Source organism: Hypomesus transpacificus, unplaced genomic scaffold (genome assembly GCF_021917145.1).
Source record: "Hypomesus transpacificus isolate Combined female unplaced genomic scaffold, fHypTra1 scaffold_52, whole genome shotgun sequence".
NCBI lineage: Eukaryota > Metazoa > Chordata > Actinopteri > Osmeriformes > Osmeridae > Hypomesus > Hypomesus transpacificus.
In genome coordinates this window covers 438,580-458,769 of record NW_025814031.1, presented here as the reverse complement: position 1 = coordinate 458,769, position 20,190 = coordinate 438,580, and the positions used below count along the sequence as shown (strand labels likewise).

The 20,190-nt window shown below is 44.4% G+C and overlaps 1 protein-coding gene across 1 annotated transcript; it reads left to right on the top strand.

The window, feature by feature from the left end:
- Positions 1-1,775: 1,775 nt before the first annotated feature.
- Positions 1,776-19,134, top strand: mosmoa (modulator of smoothened a). Its single transcript, XM_047017367.1, has 3 exons — positions 1,776-2,086; positions 10,682-10,894; positions 17,913-19,134. The coding sequence occupies exons 1-3, from the start codon at positions 1,981-1,983 to the stop codon at positions 18,095-18,097; spliced, it is 504 nt and encodes a 167-aa protein (XP_046873323.1). The 5' UTR covers positions 1,776-1,980; the 3' UTR covers positions 18,098-19,134.
- The last annotated feature ends 1,056 nt before the right edge of the window (positions 19,135-20,190 follow it).

Genomic DNA, 20,190 nt, shown 5'->3' with positions numbered 1-20,190 from the left:
AGCTCAGATGCTCTCTTAAAAAATGACCGTTATGTGACGTATTTCAAGGTATCTTATTAGACAGGAAGAGAAGATTTAAGACATTTCGAACAGACCTCGCTGTCTTAAAAGGAAGGAAGGAAGGAAGGACGCATTTTAAGACATTTCTAACACAGCCCATGTTCGCAATGTTAGCAATACGTAATGCTAGCCGCAATGCTAATTTCCGCTATGTTAAACACTATTGACTAATGCTAAAACCGAAGTTCAATGTAAGTTAGCCTATTAATATAAATAGCCTACAGTATCCTCCGACCAGCGGTGGCGCTAACACCTCGGATACACATGAAAAAAGTGGCCTGAGGAGAGAGTTCCGGCTTCAGGGGCCTGAGGAGAGAGTTCCGGTTTAGAGGGGCCTGAGGAGGGAGCATTGCAATTGGACCCTATACCATTTCTAAGCAACATGCATGCAGGCATTACCAGAGCATTACTCTGCTGGTAGCTTAACTTAAATAATATGTAACCACGTGGCAAATCTGTCAAATAAATACACTAGCCGACGGCTGAATGTTTGACAAGGATTAGAAGTGTGGACTAAATCCGTACCCCGATTTATTGCCATTTAATAATCCCTCTGAGTTCCAAAGTAAAAAAAAAAAAAAAAACGTGCAAGATCTTGCTGATAATTACTAACACTACAAATAGTTGCCATGCCACTCATGTATGAAAAGAAACGTAATATACAATAGGTAGCTGAATGAAAAAGGTAATCATTCTGGTCTGTCTTTGGGTGGAATCATGAGAACCTTTGGAAATAAAAAGTATGCCTTCACAGTTATGTTTTTCATCATTCAAAGATTTCTTTTTGGAATTGTAATGAAACGATGCCCACAATGCCAGAAGTGCCACCGTAGTCTGCCACCCTTGTGAATATATCTCGCGATACGAGAGCGGAGGCCTCATGAACGCCAGTAGGTGTGACTTCATGCAGCACCGGCGGCGCCGACAGCCGGCTGCCTTGAAGCTGAGAATTCCATTGGCTGCTTCAAGTCAGCCAGGCTGCAGGCGACACCGGCGCTGCATGAAGTCGAACTTACCTAATGTGTGAGGGCTCCAAGGAGGGCTGTTGTATCTGTAGAACACTGCGTGGGGGTGTCAGCTTTATGTCGTTAACAGCGGGGGGGGGGGGGGGGGCAAAGCTAGCAAGCGAATGGGGGGATAGCTCGACTTGCAACATCCTATCGTTATTGTTCTTGAAATGTAATATTTGCATTTATACAGCGGTTTTATAATTGGCATGGAGAGCGAGTAGGCTAGGTTAGCGGCGTAGTGGACTCTACAGATGCTATGGATGAAGGATGCGGGGATGAAGAAGCAAGAGGAGGATTGGTTCTCGTTTTCCTGACTGGTGACATTAGAGCTTCATTTACAAGGATATTGTGAAGGGAATAGATCCGTTTTTTGGTTGCACGGTTGTTTGACTTTTACATATGAAATGCTTTAAAGGGACACATTCGGGCATTAAGCCCCCCTTGGGCCGCTGTTCGGAACATCGAGTCCGAACGTGAGAAATAGCCTGCTAGTTGTCTTGCTAGCCGCAGTTACCAAATGCTGCTGCTACTGAGCGGATCCGAAAGAGAACACATTCGGCTGGAGTCTTGGGTCCTTACGTTGTGCAAGCTCCTTTTGCTCTATCTGAGGAAGATTCGGGTAAAACAGCAAGGTTTGGAGATGAAGTGATTTATTTTCGCATGACGTCTTTCAACTATATACATGAGCAGAGGGGGGGGGGGGGGGGGGGGGTGTTCTGTTGGTGGGAAAGCCTCTTTGCGTCAACGTACCGACAAAATGACAGAATCTCTACAACAATCGCTTTTGATTGAGGTGAGGTAGACTGATAACAACCTGATATCTAAACACTGAAGCTTGCGGGATTGCACCTGTTATTCCTGCATCACGTTTTCGATATATATAACCTTTAAACAAGACTCAAACAAAAGAATGGATAAGTTGACGATTATATCAGGATGTCTCTTTCTGGCTGCGGATATCTTTGCAATCGCTAGTATTGCTAACCCCGATTGGATCAACACTGGTGAATCTGCAGGTAATTGATCAAGTGTTAAATGTCTTTAGGTGTCATCTGTTTTGAATTTTAGCATCACCACTGGAAATACCAAATCTTAATTAAGAACTGCATGGTAGGAATGCGTGTACCCTTCGTTCTTTCATTTTTTCGTTTCAAAACCAAATCGGAAAACCCAAAAAACAAACTTGTTTTTTGGTTTTTCTGTTTTAAAACCAGAACGGAAAACAGGGGAAAAGAACAACAGAAATCACTTGTTCTGTAGCGGTTTTTCTGTTTCAAAACCAAAACTGAAAAACGTGAAAATGAAGTTTTAGATTGTTTCGTTATTGTAATATTTTGATCGTGGAATTCTGGTGGGAATGTGGAGGTGCAGGCGCATCTAGTGCACAGTTCAAGATGGCTGCAAGCTTCATTGTTTTTGGGAGGATTTCCTGCATGTACAGGCACAGGTAAAACTCCTTTCCATGGTCGACCCTCACCTGGTCCCACATCCCATTGTTGACTACTGCACATCTGGAACGAATGTATATGTTAATATAACATGTCCAGTTGGTGCAACAGACATACACAAATCCATTAAATGCATGAGACTCAATGATATACAATGCATAGACCAGACAGACTGAAGATGCATATAATTTGCAAAACACAATTTCGAATTCACTAATTCAGTGCTTGATAGGGAACGCTAAAAAGCATGTTTTAAATGGAGCGTTGATACTAAGCATGTTTGGTTTGGTAGCTGGCCAATGCCTAAGAGTGCCTAATTGCGGAGAGGGGTACTGTGTGTAAGTGATGTCCGCAGACACCCCCTGTGGATAAAGGGTAATGTGAGTTTAGATATAGTGACATGGAGGAGAAAGGGGAAAAGGTGAGATTCTCTGCAGTGCTGAAGCATGTGATGACAGGTAAGGAGGGCTAAACTGTCCTACAAAGCAGAAATGGGGTTAGTGATAGCTGTCAATCATCCCTATGTGCTCCTTTCCAAGAGAAACAATATTACTTTTGCTTTGCATAGTATAGTAGCCTACTCACCTGTACACCTCATCATAAATAATAACATTATTTTGAATGGGCATGGTTGCATTTGCCACAATTCTGGCCACGTGGGTGGCCGGAAACATGCAAATTTTTTCATTTTGGTCCATGTGTTTCATATGGCCCATGTATTCGGCATGTTAGGGGATGGGATTTAGATTATGACACCCTTTTTAAATAGAAGAAGAATATGCTTAACGCTGATTCGTCGGTCCTTCAGTGCATGCATATGTAATGACATAATATAAATAACAAAAATGAATATCAATTTGCCGAAGTTAGGCTGCTTACATGTCGTTTTGAGCAGCATGTAGTCGTGAATAGGATAGGACTTTGGTGATTTTGGCGGAAAAGGTTCCACGCATTGCATTTATGGGGGAAACCAAACAAAGTGAATTTATATGCCTTGATTTTCTGTTTTCCCTTTCCCCTTTTGGTTTTGAAACAGAAAAACCACTACAGAACTAGTGATATCTGTTGTTCTTTTTCCCTGTTTTTCCGTTCTGGTTTTAAAACAGAAAAACCAAAAAAACAAGTTTGTTTTTCGTTTTTTTCCGATTTGGTTTTGGAACGGAAAAATGAAAGAACGAAGGGTACACGGATTGGTAGGCTATTCTTAATCAGATTTTACATCCACCCCTCATGTTTACATGGGATTAGGGCTACTTGTGAAGTGCCTAACAAAGGCTATCATGTTCAATTCACATATTTTGACAGTAGAGCGTAATGTAATATAGGCTACTGTTTGAAACCTATAGTTTGTGTGACTCCTCTTTTGATGACATTGAAAGCAAAGACACAGACGTCTTTCCTGTCTTGTCTAACCAGACCCTCCAGGAATTTGCGACATTGCGATTGCACCAATTCACGCAAATTCAACTATTCCCCGCGAATTCAGCGCAACGTTGAACGCAACTTTGACCAATCATCGTCGTCTCCCACAACTCTCCAGTAGGGGTTAAATCCAGTGTTGCGCCTGAACGCGTTCATTGAACGGAAGTTCATGAACTTGTTCGTAATTTTGGTGAATGTGAACTGAACGTAGCTTACTACTGCCCGATGAACGATACTGTGAACTCTTTCACTCTTTTTAATTTCGTTCAATAGACCAATTATTTGTTTGTAAATATTCAGGATAGCATTTTAAATGGCAAAAGGACCACACGGATAATACAAATAGTTAGATTTTAAAAGACCAAAAAGGTCGCGGAGGACAGCCTTTAAGAGAGAAAGCGATAACCCATTGATCTGTCGTATCAGAATTTTGATTTGGGTCACGAAAGTCTTGAAATTTGAGTGAGAATGTCGCCCGGTACAGACAGCATAGTCGAGCGGCAATCATGTCTTCACATAATGTCACAAAGTTCATAATTTTACACTTTAACAGTCAATTCTACATTTAAAAAGTCAAGCAGGGCAGCTTTCAAGAGATATGCGAATTCTGCTTTTAGCCAGCTGGTCCGATTATTTTTCTGATTTGATTAAACTGGCAATCTGAGTGAAACTGTGTCCCCGTTACATTGTTTTGACGTTAGCCTCAGTCAGACTCGCTCACTGACAGTGTGCACAATGTTGTATTTCACCATTATACACCAGAAAACGTCAGGGAGGACTGCCTAATGTAGATACGAGCCTGATGAAGATGGCCAGCTTCTCGGATTTCTTTAATCAAGCCTGTTTCATTGGTCATTTGCCTGAGAAAGCGACCTCCGTTAGCCAGGCTAGTTTTGCCCGATCACTTGGTCAGGCTATTTAAGGGTATCGGGATCAATTGACTTTTGTGAATAGAAAAGTGAAACGTAAATGTATTTGTCCAAAGGCCAAGAGCCTCAAAAAGTTAATATCAAGCCCTGCAATCCAGTGGCCAGAGATATATGATGACCTGATCAACACTCCAAGTGTAATAGACCGGAGAGAAGTTCGTCTTTTGCAACCGACATGCGCAGTTGAGCCTGCTTGACAGTTGTGTGACGTAGGGTGATAATTGGTCTATAACAGGGGTCACTAAATGGCGGACCGCGGCCCGAGTCCGGACCCAGGCGGCTTCCTATCCGGACCCGGACCTTTAGCCGATATATTATTAGCCAATGGAGTTGATTCATTATGACGGAATGTTTCCATTTTAACCGGCACATTTTTATAGCCTGTACGCCATTTATTATGTCTATGGTTTTTCTACTAGATGTGGTTTCTATCTTCTGTGTCCAATCCAAAGATCCAATCAGGAGCTGTAATAGCAATCACCATGACAACTCACTCACCCAACGTTGGCCGCAACCTCTGTGGGTCACGCAGGTTGTGTTTGTCATTCACAACAACGCAGGCTAATCGATTTGCTAATGGTAGCTAGCCTACCTGTTCTTCCTTAGCAAAAATAATGGCGGGACAAAACCCAGCGAAAAGTATGGAGCTAGAAAGCTGACAAAAGTATCTGAATTTGAATATGAAAAATCTGAAATAATTGTGTGTCGAATTTCATAAAATTGAAATATTGTGCTGTTGAATATATAATATCTTAATTATTTGTATGCCGAATTTAATAAAACTGAATTATTTTGATCCAAAAATACAAATTTCTAAAATTCAGATTGCTGGAATTTAGATTCTTGAAATTCAGATTGCGGAAATTCAGATTGCGGAAATTCAGATTCAGATTTTGTCTGAACTAGGCCAAAGGTGAAACAGCTTGTTTTCACAGGAAAAAGTAGACGATTTCAGAACGACCGAACTTTACCTCAGAACAAACTGAGTTGCTAGTTGGAGGAATACCCAGATCACACATACGTAGGCTATCTGGGATAGCACACATAAGTCCCGATGTGTATAAGATACGTCGGCAAGATCTAGTATGGAGATCGTTGGCATTTGATCGAAACTGATTTCCAGACGACGTGTGGACGATGAATCCAATCACACCCGGCCGCACTACAGATATATCCTGTTAACCATAGATAACTAGGCTGAACATTGACTTTGATAGGAATAAGGAGACAATGAAAAATATGCTTGACCATCCAAAATTGGCTATAAGTAATACAGTAGCTAGCTAGCGTGACTTGATTCAACCTGGATTTTCTGTGTGGGTATTATAATTAAGAGACACAATTGAAGTTCATCATTTTATATCAGGCTGGATGTTGATGCCATCAAGCTCTTAAAAGAACTCCAACACAGAAAAGAGAACAACGGAACATAAATATAAAGGCTATAGCTTTGCCAGTTGTTCCGCGTCTTCCATCGGTCTCCGCCGCTCTCTGACTCTATCTCGACTCACTTGGTAACAGTAACTGCCGATTTTGGCAGAGGAGAAGACACAAGTTTTTACAAGTTTCATAAGCACTTGCTCCATACTCTTCCTCCAACGAGCAACTCTTAGCTTTTGTTCTGGGGTAAAATTCGGTTAGAGAATGTCTAGATTCGGTCGTTCTGAAATCGTCTACTTTTCCCTGTGAAGGCAAGCTGTTTCACCTTTGGCCTAGTTCAGACAAAATCTGAATCTGAATTTCCGCAGTCTGAATTTCAGCAATCTGAATTTCAGCAATCTGAATTTCAAGAATCTGAATTTCAGCAATCAGAATTTCAAGAATCTGAATTTCAGCAATCTGAATTTCAGCAATCTGAATTTCAAGAATCTGAATCCCTGCAATCTGAATTTCAAGAACCTGAATTCCTGCAATCTGAATTTTAGAAATTTGTATTTTTGGATCAAAATAATTCAGTTTGATTAAATTCGGCATACAAATAATTCAGATATTATATATTCAACAGCACAATATTTCAGTTTTATGAAATTCGACACACAAATATTTCAGATTTTTCATATTCAAATTCAGATACTTTTGTCAGCTTTCTAGCTCCATAGAAAAGTTGATTCCGAAAAATCGCGTGTTTAATCTGCAATGACATGTTTGCCCTTGTCAAAAGTGGTAGAGCTAACGTGAAACGTCACTATGACACAAAACATAGACACTAAACAAAAGTACCCCCCGAACTCTGGTCTATGGGAGAAAGATGCCCAGGGTTATGGGCACTGTGCCTAAACATAAGTCAATTTTGAATGGGAGAGGTAAGGGCAAGAAAAGTAAACCATGGTCCGTTCCGGACCCTCGACTGAATGGAAATTTGGTGAGTGGACCTTTTGAGTTTCTAATTGAGTACCCCTGGTCTATAAGGTGCCAGATTTCTAGAGACTTCCAGGCGAAAAACACACCGTTAAGCATCCGGTATCCAGGGTTGCCCAACCAGTCAATCGCTGCGCGTGCTTTCTTCTACTGTCTATGCCTGGTAAGCGTGAGAGCGCCGAAGTTGCGTAGAGGCTGAGAGCGGTATTGCAGACAGAAATATAAATCTTTTTTGTTAAAGGGGTGATTGACTGGGTTTTTGGTTTCACACTGTTCCTTAAGGTCTCCGAATAGGATATGTAACATTGGTTGGCCTGAAAATGGCCCGGGTGCTGTTCTATGCCCCCTGATACATCCTGTGAAATTTTCCCGGGAAAAAACACTAGGTTTTCTCCTTTTAGGGTATGTTCATGAATATATAGATCAGCTGCGCGCTGATTGGTTGGTTTACAACAGGTGAAACTACGGAGCAAAGACGCAACACGGCCACAGCACTCACTGAAACAACAAAGTTGGAGACTGGAAATAAAAACGTACAAATAAATCTACTGCGTGTCTACACAGCACTGTTTTCAACAGATTGACTAGATATAATTTGAAATTATTACGTTAGTGGTTGCCACTGCTGTTGTCGAAGCAAACAGTATCACCTTAGGTGGGTAACATTAGCACTACAGCTTAGCAGACAAACTATCGTGATTCAACTCAGCTTCAGTTAGTTCTAGCTATCTTGCTGAAAAATTGATCTGGACAAACAAGCATCTTGAATTGTAGATTTACATAACAACACAGGTTATTTATTTGAATAACCTGTTTGAAAAAGGAAGTCAGGAACATGAAATAACGTTATCCCCATTGCCAATAAACTAGGCTAAATCATCACGCACATTCTACCTATGCTCTTGCATTAGCAAGCTAAACTAGTTTACATGCCTGCAGTCTAGGTGTTTTCGCTATCCTATCTAGCTGTTCAGATCAGCAGATCAGCTAGAGTCTAGCTAACATTGACTATACCGTAGCGTAGAAGATCCCTGTGCAGTTCGAGCAGTTGAGGGGAGGGGAAGTAGGAGGAGTTGGAGGGAGAAAGACAGAGAATTGGATAGTAGTGATCAGAAATGTGCAGTGGGGTTACAGAGGTTAAGTCAGTGATACAGTTACGTGTCAGGATGAGATCTATCTGTTTGCCTGCCTTGTGGTTCGCCGGTGTGCTCAGCAGCATCAGGTCAAAGAAGGTGAGGAGAGACAAGAAGTCCTTGGAGGTGGATGTTGAAGTCCCCAAGGACTATTAGGGGGGTTTCATCATTCAGGAGGACGCTGAGGAGCATGTCCAGCTCCTCCACAAAGTCGGCTAGCGGTCCTGGTGGGTGATAAAGAACAATTAAGCATGCTTTGATAGGATCAGTTAGCATCACAAAATGGTGTTCAAATGATTTGGCAGTAACAGAGAGTGGTCTGGATGTGTATTTAATATGTGGGGAATGAAGCAAACCAGTTGTGAGTGAAGGAGTGGTTGACGGAGAGAGCAGCTGGGGTTGCAGTGTTCTCTGGATCCATTTCTCCGTCAGTGCAAGGGCATGAAGCGAAGCCTGGGTTGCAAACGCTGGGATGAAGTCTGTCTTGTTCACAGCAGATTGGCAGTTCCAGAGCCCTACAGAAAGAGAAAGGACAGGTGGAGAAGATCTGGATAGGTAGTGAAGGTTGGAAGTTGACCGTGTATACTTTGTGACATATCTACGTCTACGGGTAGTGTAATGAACATGAATGCTAAGGAAACACATGCTAGCTATGAATAAGTTCTTGGTATTTATCCAGATGTGTAATTTTATTGATCATTGATTTGATTATTGACAGGAAGGCGTTAGCGCTGGGTGTGAGAAGGTCTAAACCTCTGACATAATTGGGCCCAGTGGGCTGCAGAGTGGAGCTGCTCGCAGGCTCTGAGTCACCCTTAGATCTCTTTGGTGTCAGTGGAGGCACAGTGCCAGACTCCGAAGGCTTTGTCAGCGACGAGTGTCTTTGCCACTTCACTATCTCTCTAAACTAGTCAAATCCCCTGCTCTTTCCCTGCTCTCTTTATCTCTCCACTTCTTAAGCCTGAAGCCCAGCTATATTTCTCTCCCCCCTTCCCCCTCAGACTGCACTGCGTGGATGCATGTAAGACTGCAATTCAGTGTGTAGGATCATGTTGTCTGTCCCACCCTGAGCACTGTGATAAGACATCTCTCTGTGTTGGCCTGGTGCTCTGGGGTGTTTTGGGGATCATCAATAAGAAGATCAGACTAGGGTAGAGAACACTGGCTCTGTTCCTTAGCGGAGCTCTTTAGCTGGCTTTGACTTATAAGGGCTCATGTTGTTTCTTAAGTTAATGGAACTTTGAAAGCTGGATTTTTTTTGGGGGGGAGAGTTCTTCTAACCTACTGGTAAGTCATATTTAGACAAGGTGTGCTTTCTGTGTATCAGACTGACGTGTGGGTGTGTGTTTGTGTGTTCCAGTTATATGACAAAAACGATCAGGGCTGCGTATCCCGAAAGCGTCGCAAATAGTGCTGTCAGTTTAACGCGTTATTAACGGCGCTAACGCAAACCCATTTTAACGGTGTCAATTTTTTATCGCGCGATTAACGCTTTTTGGCCTAGCAATCGTTGTAGTTTTTTTCACATGCTGTTGCAACAACTACTGACGTTAGAAAAAGTACAACACCACACCGGATCTAGCTAGACCGGAAACAAAACAACAGGCACACCACACACTTGTTTGGGCTTGCGAACCGGCTAAAGAGTATTGGCTAACGTTACGTTTTGAGTGGATGGCGAGCGTGAGACGCCTAAATGGATGCCAATAGGATTCTGAAAGGAAAGTTACTATTAAAAAGTTGCCAAATGGTCCCATCGACAAGAGCAAATCAAGAGCTATCATCGCAGCACGTCCAGTCTGAAATACCACTTGATGGCCAAGCACACAGCTGATCCGAATTCTCCGCCTCCTCGTCAAAGCCAGACGATTGCAATGTTGTTTTCAATTAAAAAAAACATTTGCACCAAGCAATACGATCCACTTTTCCATGTTGATAAGAGCATTAAAATGAGAAAAAATTATTGGACTAAAAGAAATCAAGGGATATTTAGAATAGATAAAGATTTGAGATTAATCGCGAGTTAACCATGACATTGATGCGATTAATTGCGATAAAATATTTTTATCGTTTGACAGCACTAGTCGTAAGCCTAAGTTGATCGTAAAATCCATCGTACAACGAATCTTAGTTTTACGGGCCGTAGCTAAAGTAGCTAAAGTGTCTCTTGAAAATGTGTTCGGGAAACGCACCCCAGGACAAGTTCTGGCATTTGGCATTGTAGTAATCAGTACAAGCAAGCATGTGTGGAACATGTGATACCCAACACTAATGACTTGTCAAATCTTACTTTCTTTCTCCCTCTCCTACCCTCTCTCCAGGTGCGCTGACGGTGGGCCTGGTCCGACAGTGCCAGACCATCCATGGGCGCGACCGCACATGCATTCCCCCACGGCTGCCGCCAGAATGGGTCACCACGCTCTTCTTCATTATCATGGGCATCATCTCCCTCACCGTCACCTGCGGCCTGCTGGTGGCATCGCACTGGCGGCGAGAGGCCACTAAGTACGCACGCTGGATCGCCTTCACCGGCAGTAAGTGACTTGTAACTACAAAATGACACTTTCCAGATTTACATGACCATGCCATTTATTCTTGTAGTCCATTGTTGTAGTTTATCACAGGGCCCGTTTCCTGCTCTCCCTCTGCCCCCCCCCTCTCTGTCTTCGTTTTAGACTAGACCAGCAATAATGAGTCAGGTAGAAGCTACCTGGTGCATGTGATTGTGTCATGATTTTGCTGGTCCCCGAGGCTCATTGATTCGGAAGTCGAATGCCATCTCTGCCATTCACTATCTTTGCACACTCAACCCGCCTCCTTTCAGACAGGAATTCAGTGAAGAAAGCGCACTTCCTACTCTGTTCAGATCAACAAGCAGCCCTTCTTAGCTGTGTTGCTTTCACACGTGGGCGTCTGTATTCTAATTGGTTGATTATCAATGGGAGCAGACCCCCTCACAGAAATGTGTGAAAGAAATTTTGGGCCTATGTACAATGAATATGTTTTAGGAAGAAGCTTGATACAATGTATGTTAATTCAACTCCATTTGGTAGAGATGCCACCTGTAGTTTTATAACACCTAACTAGGAGACATGAAGTCTAAGAGACGTGAAGTCTGGGTGACCTGAAAGAGTTCTTGTCACCTGGGGGGAAGAGACAGTTGGTCTGAAGAAAATGTGGATTCAACTGTATTGTTCTAAGGATTTAACCAATGACAGAAGAGATTTGGTATAGCTTCAGGTCTGTAGGATGGACCAATGACTTTTGAGAACCGTCGTATCTATAAAATGGTCTGTTGAAGAATGTTCTGGGGGGTTCAGGGCCATCAGCTGGGTAGTGCTGGTGGGCTGGATTCTCCCGGTTCCATTCTAGAATGCTAGATGGAGCTGTATGGAATTGTCTTTGTGTTATTGTCTTATGTTTTTTGTGCTGATGATGTTATGTTGGTAACGTTATTATGTTCAAACCTACGTCAAATAAACATTAACTCTATACTTCACCAGACTTCAGCTTAAACGATTGATTGTCTGCAAAAACTTCCATGACAGTTTTGGAGGGGGCATCCGGATGCTCATTGAAGTGCGACCTGGACTCGTGAGTGGCAAGAACGGGATTCTTCCTCAGGGTCAGGTGGTTCAATGCGGCATTTTGAATAGGGGAAAGTGGTCAGTTACTGAGATCGATTACTTTGAGTGAAGTTGTGGTGAGGTTGAAATTGTTGTTGAATTTGATGGGGTTTTGTTTGATTGGTACAATTTTAGTCTGATAAATTGATGTGCAATTCTATCTCAATTCGGGTCCAAATTGTGATATTGCTACATTCCTACTGTAAATCCTCTGTTTAGTCTTTGAGTAGTTCAAAGATGCAGTTGTGGTCTGTGTTAAGTCTTTGATGTTGTTCAAAGCTGCAGATGTGGCCAGTTTATGTTTCTTCGCCAGTTGTCATATGCATTGTGCATATGGTTGTCCATCCATGGGTATGTGGATGAGTGTGTGGGTAATGTGGAATGTTCTTGAAATTCACAGTGGCTGATCTGTGAATGGATTGGTTGAAATTGTCATATCTAGTTACCAATTTTTTTATTTTCTCACAAATACATGTTATTGCGATATTTTAGGGAATTGTATGAGCTATCTAGGTCTATTGAAGTCATTTAATTACTAAAGTATACTAATACATGTTAAAGGGTTCGAGACCCTTTGCATTGAAGTCGTACAAAGGATCTTGAGTCCCATTAGGGGTTACGAGTTCTGCATGAGTTTATTGCTACTGAGATGTGTGTGTTATGATTAATTCTTAGTTTGGTGGTGGACCAATGCGTGGCAAACATTGGTTAATAAATCCTAACCAAATTGACAAGTTGTAGATTGTCGACCAGAACTGAGATGGATGTGTAAACGGCTAATCTGATGTGGTGGTTTCCATGTTGAATTTGAATCCCGACTTCTCTTTTATGTGAGGAAAGAGAAGTTAAAGATAAAGTGAGGAAATTGTATAAGTTTGTGTTAAATGTTTGTTTGAAACAACGAGGAGTATAAGAAAAGAACTAATCCATAAAATACACATAATTTTTTCTTCCGAATGTGCTAGTCCTCCGTCTGTTGAACAATGTGTGCAAAATTGCCAGAAAGACAGCGCTTGGATCGGAAAGATCAAGGCTGGGGTTTCGTGAGTGTCCAGAGAGACAGGGGAAAATGGCAACGGCATTTGTCACAGATTACAGACAGAATCAACAGCGATGGTGGCGAAGGAAGGAATTGCAGTTTCAAAATTGATACTATGGAAGGGTAATTGCCTAACACATGCGCACACACAACGAGAGACGACAACTACACAATTACATTTTGTATCCTGATTAGGAATTGTATTGAAGCTGGATTTTTGTTTTTGAAAAAACAGTTTACTGTTGGTTGACATTAATTGTACAAAAAGAAAAAGTGTGGAAATGTGAAAGAAATTTTGGGCCTATGTACAATGAATGTGTTTTAGGAAGAAGCTTGATACAATGTATGTTAATTCAACTCCATTTGGTAGAGATGCCACCTGTAGTTTTATAACACCTAACTAGGAGACATGAAGTCTAAGAGACGTGAAGTCTGGGTGACCTAAAAGGGTTCTTGTCACCTGGGGGGAAGAGACAGTTGGTCTGAAGAAAATGTGGATTCAACTGTATTGTTCTAAGGATTTAACCAATGACAGAAGAGATTTAGTATAGCTTCCTGTCTGTAGGATGGGCCAATGACCTTTGAGAACTGTCGTATCTATAAATTGGTCTGTTGAAGAATGTTCTGGGGGGTTCAGGGCCATCAGCTGGGTAGTGCTGGTGGGCTGGATTCTCCCGGTTCCATTCTAGAATGCTAGATGGAGCTGTATGGAATTGTCTTTGTGTTATTGTCTTATGTTTGTGTGCTGATGAAGTTATGTTGGTAACGTTATTATGTTTAAACCTACGTCAAATAAACATTAACTCTATACTTCACCCGACTTCAGCTTAAACGATTGATTGTCTGCAAAAACTTCCACTCCACATCCCAGCCGCTTCACATTCGGTTGCGAACCGCTCCAGTGAGAGCTGAAGGTCACGGCCCGATGAAGCCAACAGGACCACATCATCCGCAAAAAGCAGCGACCTGATCCTGAGGTCACCAAACCGGACCCCCTCAACACCCTGGCTGCGCCTAGAAAATTCTGTCCATATAGGTAATGAACAGAATCGGTGACATAGGGCAGCCCTGGCGGAGTCCAACCCTCACCAGAAACAAGTTCGACTTACTACCGGCAATGCGGACCAAACTCTGGCACCGGTCGTACAGGGACCGGACAGCCCCGATCAGGGAATCCGGTACCCCGTACTCTCGGAGCACCCCCCACATGAGCCCCCGAGGGACACGGTTGAACGCCTTTTCCAAATCCACAAAACATGTGTAGACTGGTTGGGCAAACTCCCATGTACCCTCCAGGACTCTGCGGAGGGTATAAAGCTGGTCCACTGTTCCACGGCCAGGACGAAAACCACATTGCTCCTCCTGAATCCGAGGTTCGACAATCCGACGGACCCTCCTCTCCAGGACCCCTGAATAGACTTTCCTAAGAAGGCTGAGGAGTGTGATCCCCCTAAAGTTGGAGCACACCCTCCGGTCCCCTTTTTTAAAGAGGGGAACCACCACCCCCGGTCTGTCGCGGTTACCGCCGCGACATGCACCAACCGCCTTGCGGCCGCAGCTCCGGTCAGCCGCTTCAACAATGGAGGCCCGGAACATGGCCCGTTCGGACTAAATGTCCCCGCCCCCCCCCCCGAGACATGATCGAAGCTCTCCCGGAGGTGGGAGTTGAAGCTCCTTCTGAAATACCCCCTTTCCACCAAAGTGAACCGGGAGCTAGTTCGGAGCTGGTGCTAGAGCCAGTTCAGAGCTGGTTCAAGAACGGAGCTTACTAAGAACCGGTTTGCTTTTCCACGGGCGAGAGCCACCACAGAGCCACGTCATTACGTCACTGTATACGTCTCATATTTCCCAGCAACGCTAGCGCGGTAGCGCCAAACACAACATCAACAATGACGGACGTTTCTTTGCTGCTGTTGCTCATGGTTTTGCAAACTTACATCGGCATCCAAACATGGCGCATCCGACGTGTTTGTTCAACTCGCCATTTGTATAGACCAATTATCACCCTACTCACACAACTGTAAAGCAGTCTCAAATGCGCATTTCGGTTGTAAAAGACGAACTTCTCCCCGGTCTATTACACTTGGAGTGTCGATCAGGTCATCATATATCTCTGGCCATTGGATTGCAGGGCTTGATATTAACTTTTTGAGGCTTTTGGCCTATGGACAAATACATTTACGTTTCACTTGTCTATGCACAAAATTCACTTGACCCCGATACCCTTAAATAGCCTGACCAAGTGATCAGCCAAAACTAGCCTGGCAAACGGAGGTCGCTTTCTCAGGCAAATGACGAATTAAAAAGGCTTGGTTAAAGAAATCCGAGAAGCTGGCTATCTTCATCAGGCTCGTATCTACATTAGGCAGTCCTCCCTGACGTTTCTGGTGTAAAATTGAGTGAATCACAACATTGTGCACACTGCCAGTGAGCGAGTCTGACTGAGGCTAACGTCAAAACAATGTAACGGGGACGCAGTCTCACTCATGGCCAGTTTGAACAAATCAGAAAAACAATCGGACCAGCTGGCTAAAAGCAGAATTCCCATATCTCTTGAAAGCTGTCTTTCTCGACTTTTAAAATGTAAAATTGACTGTGAAACTGTAAAATTATGAACTTAGTGACATGACGAAGACATGGTTGCCACTCGACCATGCGGTCTGTACCGGGCAACATTCTCACTCAAATTTCAAGACTTTCATGACCCAAATCAAAATTCTGATGCGACAGATCAATGGGTAATCGCTTTCTCTTTTAAAGGCTGTCCTCCTGGACCTTTTTGGTATTTATACATTTATCTATTTGTATTATCCGTGTGGTCCTTTTGCCATTAAAAATTATATCCTTTCCGGGTTTTCTGCAGCCACATTGCGCGCGCATCCCGAATGTTTACATCTCGAGACATTTTCATTCAGATTCTGATTTACAAGTACCGTTTAGCTGAAATATGAATTGTAAAAACTTTGCAATGGCGGCCAAAGCGTTTTGTTGGTCACGGTAACCCCGCCCCAAGCGGTTCTTTGTTGGTTCGTAAAATAGACCAGCTCCGAAGTGGTGCTCGTTGCGAACCACGTACGAACCACTTTTCCGGTTCCCAGTCTGTCGAAAGAGGAAGAACTGGTTCGCGATTAGGCACCGGCTCCGAACCGGCTCCCAAAATGCGTTGGTGGAAAAGGGGTAACAGAGGGTTCCGCCAGCCATTCCCAGCAGACCCTCACATTACGTTTGGGCCTGCCAGGCCTGACCGGCGTCCTCCCCCACCATCGAAGCCAACTCACCACCAGGTGGTGATCAGTTGACAGCTCCGCCCCTCTCCTCACCCGAGTGTCCAAGACATGCGGCCCCAAGTCCGATGACACGACTACAAAGTCGATCATCCGAGACCTCGGGTGTCCTGGTGCCAGGTGCACATATGGACACCCTTATGCTTGAACATGGTGTTCGTTATGGACAAGCCGTGTCTAGCACAGAAGTCCAACAACAAAACACCACTCAGGTTCAGATCGGGGGGCCGTTCCTCCCAATCACGCCCCTCCAGGTCTCACTGTCATTGCCCACATGAGCATTGAAGTCCCCCAGGAGGACGAGGGAATCCCCGGGAGGAGCGCTTTCCAGCACCCCCCCCAGAGACTCCAAAAAGGGTGGGTACTCTGAGCTGCCATTTGGTGCATAAGCACAAACGACAGTGAGGACCCGTCCCCCCACCCAAAGGCGGAGGGAGGCTACCCTCTCGTCCACCGGGGTGAACCCCAATGTACAGGCGACGAACCGAGGGGAAACCAGTATTCCCACTCCAGCTCGACGCCTATCACCAAGGGCAACTCCAGAGTGGAAGAGAGTCCAGCCCCTCTCAAGGAGACTGGTTCCGGAGCCTATGCTGTGCGTCGAGGCGAGGCCGACTATATCTAGCCGGAAACTCTCTACCTCGCGCACCAGCTCAGGCTCCTTTCCCGCCAGCGAGGTGACGTTCCACGTCCCTAAAGCTAGCTTATGCAGCCGAGGATCGGACCGCCAAGGCCCCTGCCTTCGGCCGCCGCCCGTCTCACACTGCACCTGACCCCCATGACCCCTCCTGCGGATGGTGAGCCCACTGGAAGAGGGTCCCACGTTGTCTCTTCGGGCTGTGCCCGACCGGGCCCCATGGGAAAAGGCCCGGCCACCAGGCGCTCGCCATTGAGCCCCACCCCCGGGCCTGGCTCCAGGGGGGGGCCCCGGTGACCCGCTTCCGGGCAGGGGCAACTGAGAACCATTGTTGTGTTTCTTCATGGTTGGTTTTTTGAGCCACGCTTTGTCTGGTCTTTCACCTGGAACCTGTTTGCCTTGGGTGACCCTACCAGGGGCATGAAGCCCCCGACAACATAGCTTCCAGGATCACTAGGACACGCAAACCCCTCCACCGCGGTAAGGTGGTGACTCAAGGAGGGGTAAAAAATGTAAAAAAAAAAATGTAATAGGTAAATTAGAAAATTAACTCAAACGTGAGACCTCTACAGAAAAGCCCCTGTCTCGATGCCATGCTCTACACTGTGTGTGTGAGGGAGGGAGAGAGGCAGAGAGAGGTTCGAATGCATGTCACAGTGTTTTGCTTCCTCAACGGGGCACCTCCCATTCCCTTTAGATGGCTCTTTCTGTTACAGGGCCAACTCACTTATTGCTCTTCATCTGCCTTGCATTCTCTCTTTCTTTTCTACAGTTTATCTTCCTGTCGGTCCTGCCTGGTAGGATTCTTTTTCTCTATCACTCCATTTCACTCGGTTTGCTCTTTTCTTGTCCTTGACTTGTGTCTCAGTGCCTAAAGGAAGTATGTTTTTTTGTTGACAAATGTTTGTTTGACATGAAATGCAAATTGTCTCCTCCCCCCTCTGTCTCTCTCTCTCTGTCTCACAGTGATCCTGTTCTGCATGGCGGCACTCATCTTTCCCATAGGCTTCTACATCAATGAGGTAGGGGGCCAGCCCTACAAACTCCCCAACAACACTGTTGTGGGCTCCTCCTACGTGCTCTTCGTCCTCTCCATCTTCTTCACCATAGTGGGACTCCTGTTTGCCGGTAAGGTGTGTCTGCCAGGCTGAGTAGCCTGCTCTGTCATCATGGGTGGAGAGACACACCCCGGAGGCTTGGGAAAACGTACAGGAATACAGGAAGACAGTTGGACGGAGAGATGGATGGACTGAAGGGTGGATTAGTTGACTGTTGGTCTGCAAGGGTGGAAGGGAGAGGGGGGGAGGGTTAAGATGGCCTAAGACACTTTTTTTAAAGAACCCACGAAAAGTAAAGACACTGAGTGGAGAAGTAGGCGTGATAGAGAAGGAGAGATAACATGGAGGAGCAGAAGAGAAGGGGGACTGAGCACCACAGAGTCTATCCAACTCAGCGTCATTTAACTGAAACCTTCTTACCTGATGTTGCACTGTGTGGTTTGGCATGGTGATGGAGAAAGTGAGGGAGTCTGAGAAAAAGGGAGGTAGATGAAAGCTACTCTCCCCCCCAAACCGTTTCCAGGTGACCGGCACTGTGACATCATCATGTGCATTTGGCTCACTCTGACTACTCTCCCTGAAACATCCCGACCCATTTCTCTGCCTTCTCCTTCCTTCCCCCCACTACAAAAAAGAACTGTTGCCACCACAACCATGTTGCTATCCTTGGCTTCTTTAGCTAATTTAGTTGTGTTGTTTTGTTTATCACTCCTTTTGTGTGTACATCCTCCACCATACACTATCCACTGAAGTAGGAAGAAAAAGGGGTCTGGATTGGACCTCATTGTCTGACCTTTCCAACCCCCACCCCACACCTCGTAGGATGCCTTGGGTAAGTGGTAGGGCGCTGGCAAGTGGTGGCAACCCAGCTGTCTTGGAATGGGATAGTGATCGCAGGTGTGCCCCCTATGTCTCGCTCCACAGCCCTGATTCCAAGGAGCAGGTGATTAAGGTGGAGAAAAGGAAGAAAGAGAGAGAGAACTCCTCAGATCACCCAGTGATCTTGTGCCATGACAAGTTTGTTTGTAGGGAGACTATTCTGTTCTGTTCTATTCTGTATTCTGAAACAAGGCCGTAATCATAATAGGACACATCCCCCCCAATATTCAAATCTGGTCAAAACGTCCCCCCCAATATATTGATGTAAAAATATAAATGTGCTACGCTACAACAGGCAGTCACGCACGCTGTCCAAAATTATCATTAAAAACAATTATTCGTCCCCCCCAATGTTATCTCCATGGCTACGGCCTTGTTCTGAAACACCTTGTATTGAACAGTTTAACCAATAGCAGAAGAAGCACCCCAAACATAAAAAAAGAGAACTTCTTACCCTATTCTTTTATTTTATTTTTTGTTATTCAACCTATTGTTATTATTTTGTGTCCAGCCATGGCAACGCCTCCCCTATAAATTGTGTCTTGCCTTGGTTAGACTTAACGCAGAAAGCCCTTGATCACTGCAAATGATTTATCACTGAATAAAATCTGAAAAAAGGGTGCGTTTGACACGATCACTTTGTTTGCTACGTATGTAGATGTAATATAGCCATTCCCACAGTAGCGATTAGAACCAAAACTGTACTGTACTGTAGCGAGTGGTAGGGTGATTTCAGGTAATGTGGGACACCTTTTGGTAGAGGCTCCAGTAGACTTACAAAATAACTGTTAACTCGCCCCAGTGGTGTTTCTGTAAATCGTTTTAGGGCTTAGGAACATTTTCATGTTGGAATTAAATGGGAATACACAATATTTTAGAAGCGACACACTTTCAAACATAACATGACCCCGTCTCTCACACAGGCAGCAATTTCAGGTAATGTGGGACAGCTTGTCTGGTAAAGTGGGACAGTCATTGTCTGTCAGCCTAGTCTGCTAATATAATAATAATTTGTTTATATACAACAATGCTAGGTGCAAGGGTGTGGCAAGATTCATTTAGTTGTGGGGATTGACTTATACAATAGGCATAAAGTGTAACTGATGTAAACCTTAGTGATCTGCAGTCTATGTGCTAGCTAGTTAGTCTCGCTAGCGGTCACGCTTACAAGTCTGAAAGCGCTGGTTCGATGACAGTGTAAGTTGGTATTTAGTTGGGAACTTAAGTGCAGTATGATGCATTGGTATTAAACATTTGAGAACTGTCAAATTAAATTACTTTTATAGCACAAACACAGCATTACTAAA

Excerpts from the sequence above, each read along its gene's own strand:
- mosmoa (XM_047017367.1), top strand. The coding sequence starts at position 1,981 with ATGGATAAGTTGACGATTATATCAGGATGTCTCTTTCTGGCTGCGGAT. Across the intron at positions 2,087-10,681 it reads CAACACTGGTGAATCTGCAG|GTGCGCTGACGGTGGGCCTG; the intron begins GTAATTGATCAA and ends CCCTCTCTCCAG. Across the intron at positions 10,895-17,912 it reads CTGGATCGCCTTCACCGGCA|TGATCCTGTTCTGCATGGCG; the intron begins GTAAGTGACTTG and ends TCTGTCTCACAG.